Consider the following 17,301-nt stretch of genomic DNA (forward strand, 5'->3'; position numbering starts at 1 on the left):
GATAAAGCACTTTATGAACTTAAGCAAGCTCCTAGAGCATGGTATGAGACTTTAGCTCAGTTTCTTCTGGAAAGTGGATTCAGCAGAGGGACAATAGACAAAACACTGTTCTACCTCAACCATGGATAGGACTTACTTCTGGTCCAGATTTATGTTGATGATATCATTTTTGGATCTACAAATGACAAACTTTGCAAAAAGTTTGCCAAACTAATGCAGTCAAGATATCAGATGAGTATGATGGGGGAACTTAGCTATTTTCTGGGCCTTCAAGTCAAGCAGAATGAGGAAGGCACTTTTATTTGTCAAACCAAGTACACCAGAAACTTGCTGAAGAAATTTGGAATGCAAGATTGTTCAAGTGCATCCACTCCAATGGCCACTGCGACAAAACTGGATAAGGATACCGGTAAATCAGTAGATATTACTGACTACAGAGGTATGATTGGCTTTCTACTCTATCTAACTGCTAGTAGACCTGATATCATGTATGCTACCTATCTTTGTGCAAGATTTCAAGCAGATCCAAGAGAACCTCACTTAACAGCTGTAAAAAGAATCTTTAAGTATCTTAAAGGAACAGCTGCTCTGGGATTATGGTATCCTAGAGAATCAGATTTTAAACTAATAGGTTACTCAGATGCAGATTTTGCAGGTTGCAAAATTGACAGGAAAAACACAAGTGGAAGCTGCCAATTTCTTGGAGGCAGATTGGTTTCTTGGTACAACAAGAAACAAAAGTCAATTTCCACATCAACTGCAGAAGCAGAGTATATTGCTGCAGGAAGCTGTTGTGCACAGATTCTTTGGATGAAGAATCAGTTACTGGATTATGGGTTAACATATTTCAAAATCCCTATTTACTGTGATAATCAAAGTGCTATTGCTATGACAGGTAATCCAGTTCAACACTCAATGACAAAGCACATCAGCATCAGGTACCACTTCATCAGGGAACATGTGGATGACGGTACAGTGGAATTGCATTTTGTTCCCACAGATCAACAACTAGCAGATATCTTCACAAAACCACTGTGTGAAGCTACTTTTACAAGGTTGGTAAATGAACTTGGAATGGTTTTAGGTTCTTTCTCTAAATCTGCTTAGTCTTGTTCTGTGTTATCAGACTTTATGCTCAGTATTTACATAATTAATCTCATTGTGTATTCTGTGCTTAATTGATAAATGTCTTTAAGTACTGACTGTTGTCTGATATATGTTTCTAAACTCTGATAAGTGATATGTCTGTTCAAGTAACTATTCAATCCTATGAGGATAATTGTGCTAGATACTGACCTAGTAGTCTTCAATAAACAAATGATTCCATGTAAGAAGTAATTATTTCAGTGGAAACCCTATGACACTAGCAAATTCTGATAATTGAGCTTAGTTAAGTTTACTTTGTATATCTTATTACTAAGTCATAAATTAGAATAATGCTACTCATCTGTTAAGCTCTGATACTAGTAAAACTACTGAATGTACTAAGTGTTGATAAACCTCACTTATCAAAAGAAAAAGCAAAAAGATCAAAGATCAAAGAATAAAATCAGGTACTCCTTTGAGATCTAGAGTAAAAATGTGGAAGGGACGACCCAAGTGCATTGCTGGTATTAAGTAGATATGCATTAGAAAAGCAAAATATTTTCTTGGTGACTTTTCACACTTATGATTACTGGAGAAATACTCTGATAATAGCATAAATTTTGATAAACAGTCGTGACTCACTTACACTGAGAAGCCACTGTAAAATAGAATTTCAAAAGATGCATAAAATTAGCACAAAACAGTTGAGGCGGACTCAAGCATGAACTCATTCATCAGTAGGTTTCAGGACAATGACAGCTCTTTAGCAAAATTTTAGTTATGCCTTATTTCTAATATGTACTGAAGTGAATCAGACTTTACTCTTTGTCTGTTATTTAGCTTAATGCACACACTAATCACTCCATCTGAATGATGAAAATTTCTGTGGTGGTCTATGTTATTTTAGATAAACAGTCATTGTGTCATTACTGCACAAATTCTGAGGACAAGTTCTAGTTACACGTTTTGATGATTAAGTTCTGAAGTCTATAACTCAGAACTTGTATGAGGATTTACTGAGATGGGCATTCCTTTTTCGAGTTAAGAAATTATGTTCTGATGACTGTTAAGTTCTGGTATAGGTCTAAGTTCTGATTTCTCAGTCTAATCCTTTACTTGGCTTATCTGTGAATAAAATTTGATAACAGTCTCAGTTCGAACTAGAATATGTTGAAGTGGAAGATTAATAGTCAATATGATTAGGATTAATGGTATTCGTACTTGAACAGTCCACTGTTTCTTGTTTCTTGTGCGTTTTAAACCATGATTCCTCTTTCCAATGAATGTTATTCTTTTTCAAAGTCTAGGGAGACGAGGTAGAATTAATTCTACCTGTCAGCATTCAATTTCTTTGCATCTCCTGGCATTCTCTTGCCTATATAAGCAACCACTTCACATCAGCCTTCCCATCACACTTTTATCACAAACTCACTCTCGTTTTTCACTTATCATCACAAATGGCTGAATTTGGCTAGTTCTACAATTATGGTGATGAGACTGTTCATGTCTTTTTGAATGGAATTCCAACTCCATACCCTATTACCAACATTCCTCACAATCTCTGGATTCAATTTCCAGAGGTTATCAAACGTGATCTGGTGGCTGTTCGAAGAGAACTTCATCTTCATCGTCTCCGCCAGCAAGAGCGAATCATCTGACTCGCCATTCTGTTTGTCGAGAGTAGGAAGAAGAAGATGACTTAATCTCGTCTTCTTCCTATTTTTCTTCATCATCGGCTTTGTCAGGCTTCTTAGCTAGGACTAAGGCTGTTGATGTTAGGTTTAGAAGCTTAGGGAAAATCTTGTATAAGTATTGATGTAATTTCCATTTCATAATTGTATTGTCTTGATATATTAATGAAAGTTGTTTTTACTTCAAGATTTTGTCTCTGAGTTATTTTATCTTGTGTTGATAAATCCTGATTGATATTCTGATGACCATATAAATTTTGTTTTATATTAAGTTCTGATTCATTTTCAGCACTTACTTATCTAATTTATCTTGGTCATTTTCATGTGATGTATTTTCAGAATATTAATGATGCAGTGAAAAATAATTCAATCAGTGCTAACGGTTTAAATTTTGAATTAAAACTGTTTCTCTTGATACATGGAACGGTTTTTCCTTGAAACTAGGCAAATGGGTAAGTAATGATTCCTGTTTTCTCGAGCCCAGTAACTGTCCGTTATTACTGCATGTCTGACAGGTGTCCAACGGTAACATTTTTGTTCAGAGTATAAGTACAACAGAGAGAAGATTTCTTTAATCTTTTATTTTCTTCATATTTTATCTCTCTCCTTACTTTTACTCTCTTTCTCTTTATTTCTCACGTTGGTTTTTCATACAGACATTATCTCAAACACCTAACAGGCATACTTGAATCTCATTTTTTTCACATGGCACCAAAGGATTTAATCATTGATGGAGCTAAGTTTGTCCCCAACAAATATGCTGCAGTTCTTGATCACACTGAAGCTCCATCTGAATTGCACTTTGTGCAAGATCTTCTTGCACATAGTGAGGTTGGGTATGCATTAACACAGCCTGAATTCTTTTCAAGCCAACAAGTTCTGAGGTTTTGGAGGACTGGACTTTTTGATGATGGTGGTCAACGTGGAACTCCCAGTATTATCTTCCAAGTGGGTGATTCATCCTTTGTAGTCACTCCTGGTACAGTACGCAGGGCTTTACATCTTCCAGAAGATTGTACTTTCTCAATTCCAGAGGACTCAGCCCTTCGGGAGTTAATGGCTGAATTGGGATATGAAAAGAGTCTGACGAAACTTGGACAGTTGAAACGGGCTAATATCAAAAGAGAATGGAGTTTTTTCTTTGATTGTATCACCAAAGCTTTTGGGAACAAATGTTCGAATTTTGATGTTATTCCAATTATGAGTCAGCACATCGGGTATGCAATTATCAATCAAACTCATTTTGATTTTGCAACTGCTTTAATTGGTTTTATTGGGGATAGGATGACAGAGGATCGAGATGTTGTTTATTTTGCTAGATTCTGTCAACTTATTTACACTTACTGTACTGATGAACCTCATTTAGTCAGCACTCAAACCCCACCTTTTAAGGTTGCAAAATGATACTTTAATGACCTGGTAAATGCTGATACTAAGAAAAAAGTGGTTAGACCATTACAGATTCCTAAGTCTGTAAAACAGATCCTGGTAAATGCTGATCCTGATACTTATAGATATGTTTACTCTGATGTTCAACCAACTCCAAACACCCAAAATCCATCAACCTCAGTACCTACCTCTCATTCTACTCAACCTACCCTCAGAACATATCTCAAATCCTATCTCTCCACTTCACAGACTGCTCAACCTTCAACTTCAGCACCTACTGTGAAGCCTTCATCTTCCAAGCCAAAGAGGACAAAGAATGTTCCTCAAACATCTCAAAAGAGAAGGAGGATTGTATTGAGAGATGAATCTGATTCTGAGGAACAGGTTTCTGCTAGAGAACCTGTTGTATCTGAAGCTGAGAAAGAGATTTCTCAGAAGGATTCTGAAATTGGGGGTTGTAGGCTTCTCAAGAGGCTTAGACGAATGACAGTTCCTGAAACTCCCAAGGAATCCAAATCAACAAGGAAGTACAAGAAACAGAGGGCACAAAGGCCAGTTTCAGATGATGAAGAGGAAGCAGCTAAGGAAGGGGATCAGGAATCTCTGATCTCACAAGACAAGGAATTTACTCCAGTCACTTCTTCTCCATCAACTCCATCTCAGGAAGCTGTATCTGACAAGGCTAACTCACCATCTGTGTCTCTTGTTGATCCAGGCACAAGTGCTGATATTGATGTTCAACACTTGGTTGTGTCTGAAGTATTTTTTTTAGAAGCTCCAACAGCAAATAATCCTTCCACAACACCTGTTACTGATGCTGTTCAAACTCCAGAGTTATCAACAACACCTTCTCTGCATCAAGATGCTGATGATCAGACTTTAGGTGAGCATCAGGATATGGCTGTTGATCAGAACTTAGTATCAGATCAGCAATTAGAGGATGCTGAAGCCTCCATTGCTACTCACACTGTTGTCTTATCAGAAGATACTGATTCTTTAAGTTCTGATGCTGCAAATGCTGGAAATACTGGTGAAGCTGCTCCAACTGTAGATGCTGATGAAGCAGGTCCTTCAGAACATACTCCTCAACAGACTCTTCCTAAGTCTGAACTGGTACAGAAGTTTGTTACCGGGGCTGTACCAGTACCTTGGAGTGAAACTCCTGCAGGTCAGGAGTGGACTAAGGAATGGAACTCAGTTTCATGTGTTCCAACTGCAATACATCTTGCTGAGCACTTGACTAAAGCTGATGAAATGTTAAATTCTGATGATTTAAAAACCCAGCTTAGAGTCACTGCATTGAGTATTAAATATCTACAAGGTCTTCATTAAACTACTCATGCAGAGCTACATAAGATTCAGGAGAACTTTATCAAACAAGAACAAGTTTGGAAAATTGATAAGAAAAAGTTCTTTCAACCTACCATTGACAGGATTGCTTATATTGAGAACACTCGAGAGAAACAACAAGCTCAGATTGATGAAATTCTGACAAATCAAGCTTCTCAGCAATCGCAACTTACTGAAATCCAATCCTCAGTGGAATTACTTATCTCTCTTTTACTACCTGCTGATGCCAAAAAGGGGGAGAAGGTAATTAAGTCCAAATGCAACACTAACAAGACACTACAAGGAAAGGATGATGGAAATGATGATCAAGGATACTCTGGAATGGGTAGCGGTCATAGTCAAGGTAGAAGGTTTACATCAAGACAAGCTAGTCACAGGACAAGTTCTGATACTGGGAAAAGAATAAGTTCTACTGCTGGTAAAAGGATAAGTTTTGATGAACTTCTAGATCTTGATGAGGAAATGTCAAGACAGTTATTTCTTCAAGAAAATCCAGGAATGGACTTGGAAAGTTTAAAGGAAGAAGAAGCTAGACTTAAATCAGAGAAAGTCACATCTAAATCTGAAGCTTCTGGTAAAAATTCACTTCCAAAACTCAAAGGCATTGTGATCAAAGAAAGGACATATACTGAAGCAACGTTGGCTAGATCACAATCATAGATAGATCCAAGATCCAAGGGTACATAAAGGTTGGTGAACCTATCAAGGTTTATGTACCTCCTGAGGAAGAAGAAATTACTGATGAAAAGGATGATCTTGCTCTGACTTCAAGAAAAGTTCTTAAAACAACCTCTGACATGGCTCAAGTTGTTCAGAGTCAAGAAATTGTAAGTTCTGATATTCAGAAGAAGCAACTAACCTCTGACAGAGCTCAAGTTAACTTGATATCAGAAAATAGATCAAAGACACTCTTACCAGGATTCACTAAAGCAAAACAGACTCAATCTTTGAAGACTACTGCAAGTGGTTTTGAAGCAAGAGTAGTTACTGGAAAGGAAGCTAGAGATAAAACTGGATTGGGAAGTGCTGATGAAAGAAGAGTACACAACACTACCAATGATCCAACTTTCTTGAGTGAACCAGGTATTGGAGCAACTCCTGAGAGATTGAATCAACTGGAATCTGTACAGATGGTTTACCATACCTACTTGAAAGAATACATCATGTTGTATTTCATGACAGATGGTAGGGTTTATCATATAAGACAAAATGCCATTCCATTGAAGTATTTTGAAGAATTGGAGCATGTACTTTTCTTACTTCAAGTGGATGACAGAATAACAGAGACTGCTGCAAACTACTTAAAAGAACAGATTCAGAGACAGAAAAGGCTTTATTCTGTTAAGTCTGACAGCATATATGTTCCAAAGTACAGAGATCATAATGGTGATATTGTTGATATGAAGCCTAATACTGCACAGATCAGAACATATCTTGGTATTAAGGGACTTGAATTCAATCTGGAGTCTGACAAAGCTTATGTCATAAGACTAGATCAGGAGTTGAGAAAAGCAAAGATCAATGATCTCAGAGCTGCAATCTTTCAAACTGGTGAAGATACTGCAGAGCTTAAAGATGTCAAAAGGAGAATGATTGATGAACTAAGATATGCTGAGAAATATTTGTTGAAGAACTATCTCAGAACAACTCCTGACATCAGAGAGATCAGAAAATGATGAAGCTAAGTCGAAGATCTACAACTGCTTAAATACTGATATTTATACAGACTGAAGTTGTTATCAGAAGTTGAAATTGGTAAAAGCTTTAAGGACTGTAAGTTGTAGTTATCTAGTCTAATTCTCATGCATTTGTACTTAATGTTTTTGACATCATCAAATATCTGTTAAACTTGTATATTATGTTAATTTACAAGTTGGGGGAGATTGTTAGATATATTTGATAATGTCATGGCTAATATGTTTTATGTTTAGCTTTCAGATCTTACTTGAACAGGATAAATCAGTACTTAACTGTTGATCAGTACTTATACTGGAAGTCAGGACTTAAGGATATCAATACTTATGTTATCAGGAGATAATCATCAGAAGATAAATATCAAAACTTAAGTGATGAAGGACAATCAGATAAGGACAGTAGCTGATTAAAGGAAAGAAGATTAAGATAAACATAAGAAGAGATATGCATGAAGAAGGAATTCCGTAAAGAATGGAATACTTGGAAGAAAAGATATCTGATTGATATATTTTAGGAAGCAGAATTATATTCCATATCAATTAGCGATTATCTTGTAACTGTGTAGTATATAAACACAGACATAGGGTTTACACTAAAAGTGTTATCATTATTAGAGAAGATTATTCATTTTAACCCTAGCAGCTCTCGTGATATTTGTTCATCACTGAGAGGTAACAGTTGCATACTGTAACAGAGTTTATTGTTTCAATAAAGTTTGTTTTCTGTTACTTAAGTTCTTAAAGTTCGATTTGAGTGTGCTATACACTGTATTCACCCACTCGACAGTGTGTGTGTGACCTAACACACCCCTAGTGACAATGATGTTAGGTGTAGGGCTAATATTTTAGCTTGTTTTCATATTGAAAATTTTGAATTTTTGGTAGGTTTAATTATATGGTATGAGATTTTGCATGTAGTGAATTTAATTAGTAAACATTTACAATCTAGTGATATGCTTATTGATGTTGCTATTGATGAGATACAAGGATTGATTAATTTTTTTAAAGAATACAGGGAGACTGGATTATGGATGCCATGAAAATTGCTAAGGATATTGTTATAGAAATGAAAATTGATCCAATTATTCAGGTTAAACGTGTAACTCGTAGAAAGAAATATTTTGATGAAACAAATTCTCCAGAAGAATCTTTAAGAGTTAATTATTTTCTTTATTTGATAGATCAGGCAATTTGATCATTAGAAAAAAGGTTTGAGCAGTTCAGTACCTATGAAAATAATTTTGGATTTCTTTTATCTTACTAAAAGTTGAATTCCATGAATGAGAATAATTTAAAATTAGCATGCAACAATCTTGAACTTATTTTAAAGCATAAGGATACCTCTGATGTTAATTGTGAAGAATTATTTTAGGAATTAAAAAAATTAAGAACCATTTTACCAAAGGAGATAACACATGTCTTGGAGATATTGAATTATTTAAAAAGATTTGATTGTTTTCCAAATATTTTTATTGTTTACGGGATATTATTGACTATACCGGTCATAGTTGCATCTGCTGAAAGTAGTTTCTCCAAGTTAAAATTGCAGAAATCGTACTTAAGGTCATCTATGTCGCAGGAGAAATTGAATGGATTAGGATTTTATCCACCGTAAATAGTTTACTAGAAAATATTGATTATAAAAATATTATTAGTGAGTTTGCTTCAAAAAATGCTAGAAGAACAATTTTCAGATAATTAATGTCATCTATGTACTTGTTTCTTTCTTAACACCAGCATTATTTTTACACTTTTCAGTTGATTTTTATTATTGCAAGAACTTTTATATATTTTTATTTTTTTATGAAAATATTTTAAAATTATGAGAGCACATTTTTCAAAATTTACACATGACACTCTAAATGTCAGGCTGTGGCAGCATTTGGAGCATATAGAAAAGGCTTATCCACAGATATAGTAGTAACTTCAATTTCGGAGTACGAGAATCTATGAAAAGCAAGTTTATATTTCAGACAAGGTCTTTGTTCTTTCTAACATACCTCAAAACCCATTTAAACGAGTGCTCTTGCCCAAATCTTCCATTGACAAATGAATAAAAATATTGTAACATATACGATTTTTAAATATTGTGCATTCATAGTTAGAGCAACGGCAGATAGCCCAAATATGTTTTCTAGCATCTTTTTCGAATAATGTGATAACATGTTATTATGTAATATTTTTCGCGTTTTTAAATTAATGTATATCACTAAAATTGTTAAAATATTTCATTTCATTTATTTTCGAAGATTATAATATTTTAACAAGAATGATTTAATTCGGACAATCTGTTATGAACCCAAATATCAATCATATCGATGCGAAGCCAGTTGTATTATTGAGCGTTAGTCAAAATACGTTAAAAAATTAATGTTCACCAATTTAAACAACAAAGCCGTCTTAGCTCAGCTGGTAGAGCGCGTGACTTTTAATCCCGTGGTCGTGGGTTCAAGTCCCACAGACGGCGATGTGTTTTTAAACTATGTGACATCGTAAACTGATAAACATACAAGCAGTGTTCCAGAATTTTTGACCTGCCTAATCCATCCGAGTCGGGGCGTTTTACCGCCGCCTAGACCCATTTTTACAACTCTGCATACAGGTAATACATAGTTTTATTTTTTGACCGTGTGTTTTACCTACTAAACGGATATTAGAATGAAGTTTTGCTGCAAGTCCTTGTCAAAAATTCAAAATCAATAAACTACAGCTATGGTCGGTTGTACAAAATCATGTAAATTAGTCCATGGATGGACCCTTCATGCTTAAACTTTTTGTCCGTTGTGATTATCCAAGAGCCCAGATTAGTTTACATTCCACGTGTCCGTCTCAAATACTGAGGCACCTCCTTGGGGATAATGATAAGTGACCACCACTAAGCGGCAATTGATTTATCAAACAGCTTTGATTGGTAACAAAAAATAAACATTTGTAGTTAACTGCTCACTTACTATATAACAACTGCTACTAAACTACATTCGATATCACTAGGCACTGCAAGAAATATTTTGGTAGACTTTGTCGTTTTACTCTTTTGCTAAATAATTTGTCCATTTTCTTTAGAACTACATGAAAAATGCCTAGAATCGCGATAGGGAACACTGCAGAGGCTGCCCAGCCTGATGCCCTGAAAGCTGCTCTTGCCGAGTTCATATCAATGCTCATTTTTGTTTTTGCTGGCCAAGGTTCTGGCATGGGCACTCTTAATCTTGGTTCATTAATCTTGAATTCACTGATAAAATTCGATACATTGAACAGTTTTTCAGACAACGTGGAAGCAGTAGGTTGCTTGTTGCTAAAACTCCAAAATCCTAGGCAATCAAGTTTTGAACCCAAATTTTTATTCCACGCCAAAATCTTAGATAAACATATATGCGCCACATTACGACATGATATCGGTCTAAAGTCATCAATTTAGAGGGACAATATTCCTTAGGAAATCGAGCTACAGCAGCTGAGTTGACGACCTGAGGTTATTTGAGTGATGAGACAAAAGAGGGCTCTGCCTCGGAGAAATAAGAGGGAGAATATAGGCATGATGCATGCATAAGGTTTCATCAACTTTCCAGATGAAATTCAAGATGTAAGAAAAATATGCGAAAAACGTGTATTAATTATTTGTGTTTAGGTGCCACCTTGCTCGGCAACTTTTGGACTAGAGATGAAGTATGATTGTAGTGTCACATATCAGTTATATATGCTAATAAGAACTAGTATTTTGCAGTTGTGAATGTGATGCTTAAGTTAATTATACATACAACTCAAAAAATCAAACAAGTCCCTTTAAGTTCTAACACTTGAAGCTTTCTACCAAACATAGCGAAGGAAGTTTTATCAAACACTGCAGAGCTTAAACCCTGTTGCCTGTTTTCGATCCAACTCTCTCAAAATTTTATTATTGAACCAAAGCAGCAACGTTTCTGTGTATCAGTTCACCAGTTCTTGCATTAAGAACAGTCTCGGTGTATATTATAAACATTTCTAACTTCTAGGACTATGTAGGCCTACGGGTGGCCCAGCTATAGGCGAGCAAGCCTGTCGCCCTAGGAAGCATGAGTGCGGGTGCGTGTGCGGGGGTGCGTGGTACGGGGATACGAGAATTCGGAAAATCTAAAAATATGGGGATTCGGGTGGGGGGATTTGCCAAATATTAATACATTAAAAATATATATTTTATATATTTTTCAGGAGTTTCAATCAAATTAAACTAAATAATGAACTACTTAAGTTCATTATGAGTACATTATCGTTAAAAATATATATTATTATTATTTGATAATCCAATTGATGCATTTTAGCATAGGTAATTGATTAAATGTTCAAGTATATTTATTATCTTCTCTCACTCGTAGATGAGAGAAGAATCCCCAAGAATCCCCGTGCACCCTAGAATCCCCAAGAATCCGGTGCGCGGTGCGGCAAGTGAGTGAAAAATCCCTGCTTTCCAGCTCGCGCCTAAGGGCCCTTATACTTAAGGACCCCAAAAATTTCAAATTCAAGTATTTTAATGATTTATGTAGATTAGGGGCCCATAAATTGATTTTGACTAGGGCCTCCGGAATGTCAGGGTCGTCCCTGAGTAGGCTGACCATGATTATTTGTACAAAAGAGTTTTTTTTAACCAAGTATGAATATTGATCGCTTTGATGTATTCGATGTTAAGGCAGCTATTATTCCTGCTATGTTACGTCTCATGCATATATTATTGAAGCTATGATTTTATCCTCAAATTCAAGTCACTGAAAATTTAGTGCAGAGGCCTTGCATGTTACAATTGACTACAAGGAGCTCGCCAGGTCGGGAGGAAGCTGTTATCTGCTTGGCACTACATCAAAAGCATCCAAGTAGGACATTGAGAAAAAAAAGATTCAGTTTACTTCTCTTTCTTTCTAAATGAAATCCTCTACACACCAACATCAGTGTCATATTTATACATTCTAGTACAGGTTGTTGATTTCTCCTCACTATAACTTCTGTCACTCAAGCTGAAAGTACTTTTAAGGCCAGATCTCCGGTCATTGAAATGTAATCTTCAAGTATCACTAACACCAAAAATTTGAAGCATTTTAACAATTGTGATCTCCAAAATACACCTCTTCTCCAGACGCCCACGGTGATGAGTGCGTTTTGTCCACTTACTGACTAGTGCATCACATAATACACATTTAATTGGATCACAATCTTTGATTTTTTTTATTAATCAAGAATCTCTCTTATCGATCTTCAGAAGGAAACTGCAAGTGCATCCTTAGCTTTTTTGAAAATTCCGGTCCCATATCAGCTTCTTATATATATTGCTCTGCAGTCTCACTGCAACTTGTAGTAAGCATTAGCATATTCTTTTAATTTTAATTTGTCCAAAATAATTTTTTAAAATTATCTGATGATTTGTAAGTTGCCTCTTTCTCAACACCTATAACTGATCACCTGGCTTTCGTAGTCAAATTATACTTGATAGTTGCATAGTGTCCATCTAGTTTCCTTTATCTTTCCAAGTGATAAATATTCTTGATTGATTAGAATAATGCAAAGCAAGCATTAAATAAAAATATATTTTATAATGGCTATCCACTTCAGTACATATATAATTTTAGGTAGATAAAAAGTACAGAGGGCCACATTCCATAAAGTTCTTGAGCATAGAGTAGCAAAGCTGTTTACAGTACTTTCACTTGGCTTGTTGTATGAATCAACTCCAAACATTGGTTTAGAGGTTAAACTCTACCACTACTTATATAATTAATCAACCACTCATACTAATTAACTTTGGAATATACCAACCCTTTTCTTTCTAAAGAATAAAGATGGCTCACTGATTCCATGCTTATCGCGGAAAAATAGGCCATTTGATCTCTCAATCCCACAAGAGCAACTCAACAATGCTAGAGGTTTTCAAAAGTTTACCAAGTATTGGGACAGAGCATTTTTCATCACAGAATTTCAAGTAAAAACTGAAAACAAGCCATTTATGGATATATAAAATTCATGGACTGAGAGTACTGATCCAAGATAAGATACTGTCTGTAGTAATTGTGTATGATCATCACATTTGCCTCAAGCTCGACGTTTTAATTACTGATGAATCAACTACAATAAAAACATTTAAAACCACCTAAATATTTAAAACGATATTTTTAGAATGCTTTGTGCAAATTATATATCAGATTAATCATTTATTTGAAGGACGCCCTTGAGCACCTTCTGCTTTATAAGGAATTAGCTTGTAATTTGTAGGGTTAAGTAATAAGGCACAAAGCTTGATACAACTTCAAAGACATGTTGTAATACATTGATTTATACATGTGTGAATATATTATCTGCTTTTCACGAGCTTCACTTGTATCTTCCTACTGATGTGATAACAAAGGTAACATGGAGAATACTACTATGCATGAACTAGATGATTACCGTAATTATGACATAGAGCAGAATAGCAAAACCCCCAGGCTATGTACAATCGACGGGAATGGTGCTAAAACATGTCCCCTTTTATTACAGCTATGATGAACTGCTAAATTAATAAATAAACTAGTTACCCTGTGAAATGTGTGCTACCTTGTACAAACAAGGAATGAAATGGATCACTCCTAGGGAAAATCATATTACTATCTTCTTGATCCATCATCCATAGCGAGTCTGGACAATAATCCCAGATCGGAGAAGCTAATATTTCTTCACTAAATCCTCCGAATAGAGGCTTTATGTTCTCTTCTGGAGAGCAATCAATATCATTCCATATCTCATCCATTGAGTACCCTTCAGCTGCACCATCACAGTCATGAGTTTCAGTACTCTTGTTTTTGTTTACAGCATATATATCAAGTCCTACGTTGTCATAAAAGTTTCTCTCCCCGGTCTCCATGATTGGCTTTGAATCAGCTGCTAGACTTGGACTTGCTGATGATATCGACGAAGAACAGTTAGAGTATGATGGAGATGGAGGCATGGGCCTTTTCTTCTCTTGAGCTTCTTTCCTCATGTAAGTTCTCCAATAATTCTTTATCTCATTGTCTGTTCTTCCAGGTAATTTACGAGCAATTTTTGACCATCTGTGGAAAAAATTAATGATGCTTAAATAAAATACGAAACAAGAAAATTTAACATCAATCAATGTTATAAAAGAAATATAGTTATAAAGAAGAGAAATGGTTTGGTCCATGATATGCATAACTTGCGGACCTATTTCCCCATTTGGAGTGAAGCTCAACCACCAGGCGTTCTTCGTGGGGTGTCATCTTTCCTCGTTTAAGACCAGGATGAAGATAATTAACCCACCTTAACCTGCAACTCTTACCTGTTCTTTTCAAACCTACAACAAAACTATGTGGTTAATGTTGCACTTTGAAAAATTGTCCCATGCCCATATAAGCATACCTATTACTTGTCTCCCGCCACCTTCAAACCTGAAACTTTTGCTATGAAATCCCAACGGCGATCACCAAACAAGTTTACATAGAAAACCAGTTGAACATCTTCATGTTCTGTCCATGGACCTTTTCTGATTTCCTCTTGCACCATTTTTTTTCTTTCTTCACTACTTTTCTCTCTGGCCCTCCACTTGCTGTGTAATTATTCGACTTACCACTACATGAAAGCATATGGATCTGTCATGCTAATATTTATACTGGCCCTCCACCTCCTGTCCAAATAATGGTTTCAATCCTAGCCGTGCATGTTGTTTTAGTATTGGCGTATTTCCTATTGTGTTAAGGAATTTTCGTGCATATGATGTAAGCCATTATACAAAAAATATTACAGATAAGTGATTGATATGATGGTCCATCTCTCTGATTATTCAATTTTTGTAAATTTTTAAGCCATTAACCTCAAATCAAATGTGCAATTAACGTTCACGTAGTTCTCTAAGTAATTCATAAACTATTTCATTACTTGTGATTGTTCTATTATTATATACTTCATCAGAGCTAGAAATGATATATTCAATCTTGGACAGTTCATAATAAGAAGAGAAATTTTGTGATACAAGGTTATATGACTTCTGTAGGACGACTGCACTAAGACAGGCTTAAGCGTTTTTTGTCACACACTAATAAAATAAGTAAGGATTAAATGAGACAAACAAACTAATAACAGGATGATTAGCACTGTGATTGCCGATTGGCTATATTAGTAATAAGTCAGTGGTATTTGCAAGAATTTTTTAACTTTTTTTTCCAATATAAGTAAAATTGTAAATTATGTACAAGTTTTGTTGTTTGAACCAAGGAAAGGCCATAATAAAATGATATGCAAAAGAGCTAAATGAAGTAGGAACAGAAAAGGGCAAGTTGCTGAAAGATGGGAAGGCCTGAAATAGCCACTTTGGTAGTATTTTGTATTTATATATTTCAATAATTAAGCTTTAAGATGTGGAGGTAGTATTGCACCGGAGTTCATTTTAACACTATATAGGTAACTTGATTTTCGGAGTTATTCCATTCCTGATCCTAACTAAGATAGGATTTACTTGCTCTAATATTACACTAATAACATGTTAATATTTGAAGTTATACAATATCCAAATGTTAGCACACTTCATAAAGAGTATTAAGAATAAGTTGTCCTCATTAGCCCTCAGACTGAACTGCTTTTGTTATTTGCAAAGAATTTTATTGTATAAGATTATTTAGTTTCTAATAACCTAAAATTAGGTGAAACTTGAAGTTAGTAAACATTCAGTCTAGATTATAATTCATTTAGTGGATTAGTACAAACCTGGCACAAGCTAGTTTTTCTGAGACTAATCGTCTCTGATAAAATATTAACTAACAGCGCATTTTAAAATGATAAGACAGTGATTATGAGTAACGAGGCAACACTAGGAATTATTTATTTAACACTCGTGTCAACGAATTGATATTGATCTTCAGAACCTTTATTAGTAAGAGATAATAACAAGTTGATAGAAACTGATTGCCAACTACGCTCACTAAGTATTGAAATTCACATTATAAAGCAGAAATGAAAAAAAGGAAGAGTAGAAAGCACTTGTGTTATTTGTTTGGTTTTGTACATAAAAAATGAAATGGTGGAGTGAAACTCAGGATAAGAAGCACTAGAGCAACAATATGATAAAAAAGAAGATATTTGCAAATGCGAAATGACATCTAATGACCCAGAGCTACAATTTACTGGAAAGAAAGAGCAGCCTGGTCTGAGGCAGGTAATCGAGCAATTGGAATATGAAATGTGGCTCCTTGCTTTTGGGAAAGAGGGAAATGGACTAAGGGTGACTGTGTTGACACCATTCCTGGTCATTTAACTTGGCCTCATCCCGTCCCTGTCATCAGGAGCCGACAGACACTACGGACAGGGATGGCACAGGCACTTCATCCCATCCCCCCCACCAGCTGCCACAAAATACCGCCTTCTTTCTATGATTGTGCATGTTACTAACACCTCTCAGCATTGATTCTTTGAGAATTTGGTTACAAGTTTCTGGATTATGCTTATAATCAAGCTTATTCTAATGCAAAACCGTGACACTACGTCCTCCCTTGTCACGGTGGAATCATATCCGCGATCATGTAAAGGAAAATAAATTCTGCCCACAATCATCCACTTATGCTCTGCTTATATATATATATATATATATTATGCATATTCCCTCAATTATTCATCCATTACACAACTAGTTTTCCTACTCTCTGTACTAAAAACAAAACAATTCAAAGTTATTCTTTTCCAGTTGAGGTCCATCGAGGGGTACATGATTCAACATCTTAATCTAAATAGTAGTGAAAACATAGTAAATCAAAGGTACGAATCATTTGTGATGGAATCTGTACGAAGAAAGAACGGTCCGAAGCTCTCTACTTGTAGTAGTATACTATTCCGGACGGCAGAATATGGTAAATATTGCACTCATACACCATTGTGGAATATATATAGTATATTTTGCACTCGTATAGCACTCACGATGGGTTATTTGCGATACATCCAAGTTATTTTCCTCTAGTCAACCCGCAGGAGAGTAGATTCTTATAAATCTGTTTAAATTTGGGAAATGAATTGAACCAAACTTTAATAATTTCTTATCCAACCCCAGCAACTTCTCGCCAAACCGAACAATATTCAATAATATTGTCGAA

The 17,301-nt window shown here is 35.4% G+C and overlaps 1 protein-coding gene and 1 non-coding gene across 2 annotated transcripts; one reads left to right on the forward strand and one right to left on the reverse strand.

Moving 5' to 3' along the window:
* Window positions 1-9,604: 9,604 nt before the first annotated feature.
* On the forward strand, window positions 9,605-9,677 carry TRNAK-UUU (transfer RNA lysine (anticodon UUU)). The gene has a single exon. It is a non-coding gene; the product is annotated as a tRNA-Lys (tRNA).
* A 3,777-nt stretch (window positions 9,678-13,454) lies between these two features.
* On the reverse strand, window positions 13,455-14,812 carry LOC141668191 (transcription factor MYB48-like). Its single transcript, XM_074474927.1, has 3 exons — window positions 14,614-14,812; window positions 14,390-14,519; window positions 13,455-14,259 (listed from the first exon to the last, which is right to left on the reverse strand). The coding sequence occupies exons 1-3, from the start codon at window positions 14,726-14,728 to the stop codon at window positions 13,743-13,745; spliced, it is 762 nt and encodes a 253-aa protein (XP_074331028.1). The 5' UTR covers window positions 14,729-14,812; the 3' UTR covers window positions 13,455-13,742.
* Window positions 14,813-17,301: the final 2,489 nt, after the last annotated feature.

The sequence above is a fragment of the Apium graveolens genome, chromosome 6, assembly GCF_009905375.1.
Source record: "Apium graveolens cultivar Ventura chromosome 6, ASM990537v1, whole genome shotgun sequence".
NCBI classification, from domain to species: domain Eukaryota; kingdom Viridiplantae; phylum Streptophyta; class Magnoliopsida; order Apiales; family Apiaceae; genus Apium; species Apium graveolens.

Excerpts from the sequence above, each read along its gene's own strand:
- LOC141668191 (XM_074474927.1), bottom strand. The coding sequence starts at position 14,728 with ATGGTGCAAGAGGAAATCAGAAAAGGTCCATGGACAGAACATGAAGAT. Across the intron at positions 14,520-14,613 it reads TTTCATAGCAAAAGTTTCAG|GTTTGAAAAGAACAGGTAAG; the intron begins GTTTGAAGGTGG and ends GTTTTGTTGTAG. Across the intron at positions 14,260-14,389 it reads CACTCCAAATGGGGAAATAG|ATGGTCAAAAATTGCTCGTA; the intron begins GTCCGCAAGTTA and ends TTTTTTCCACAG.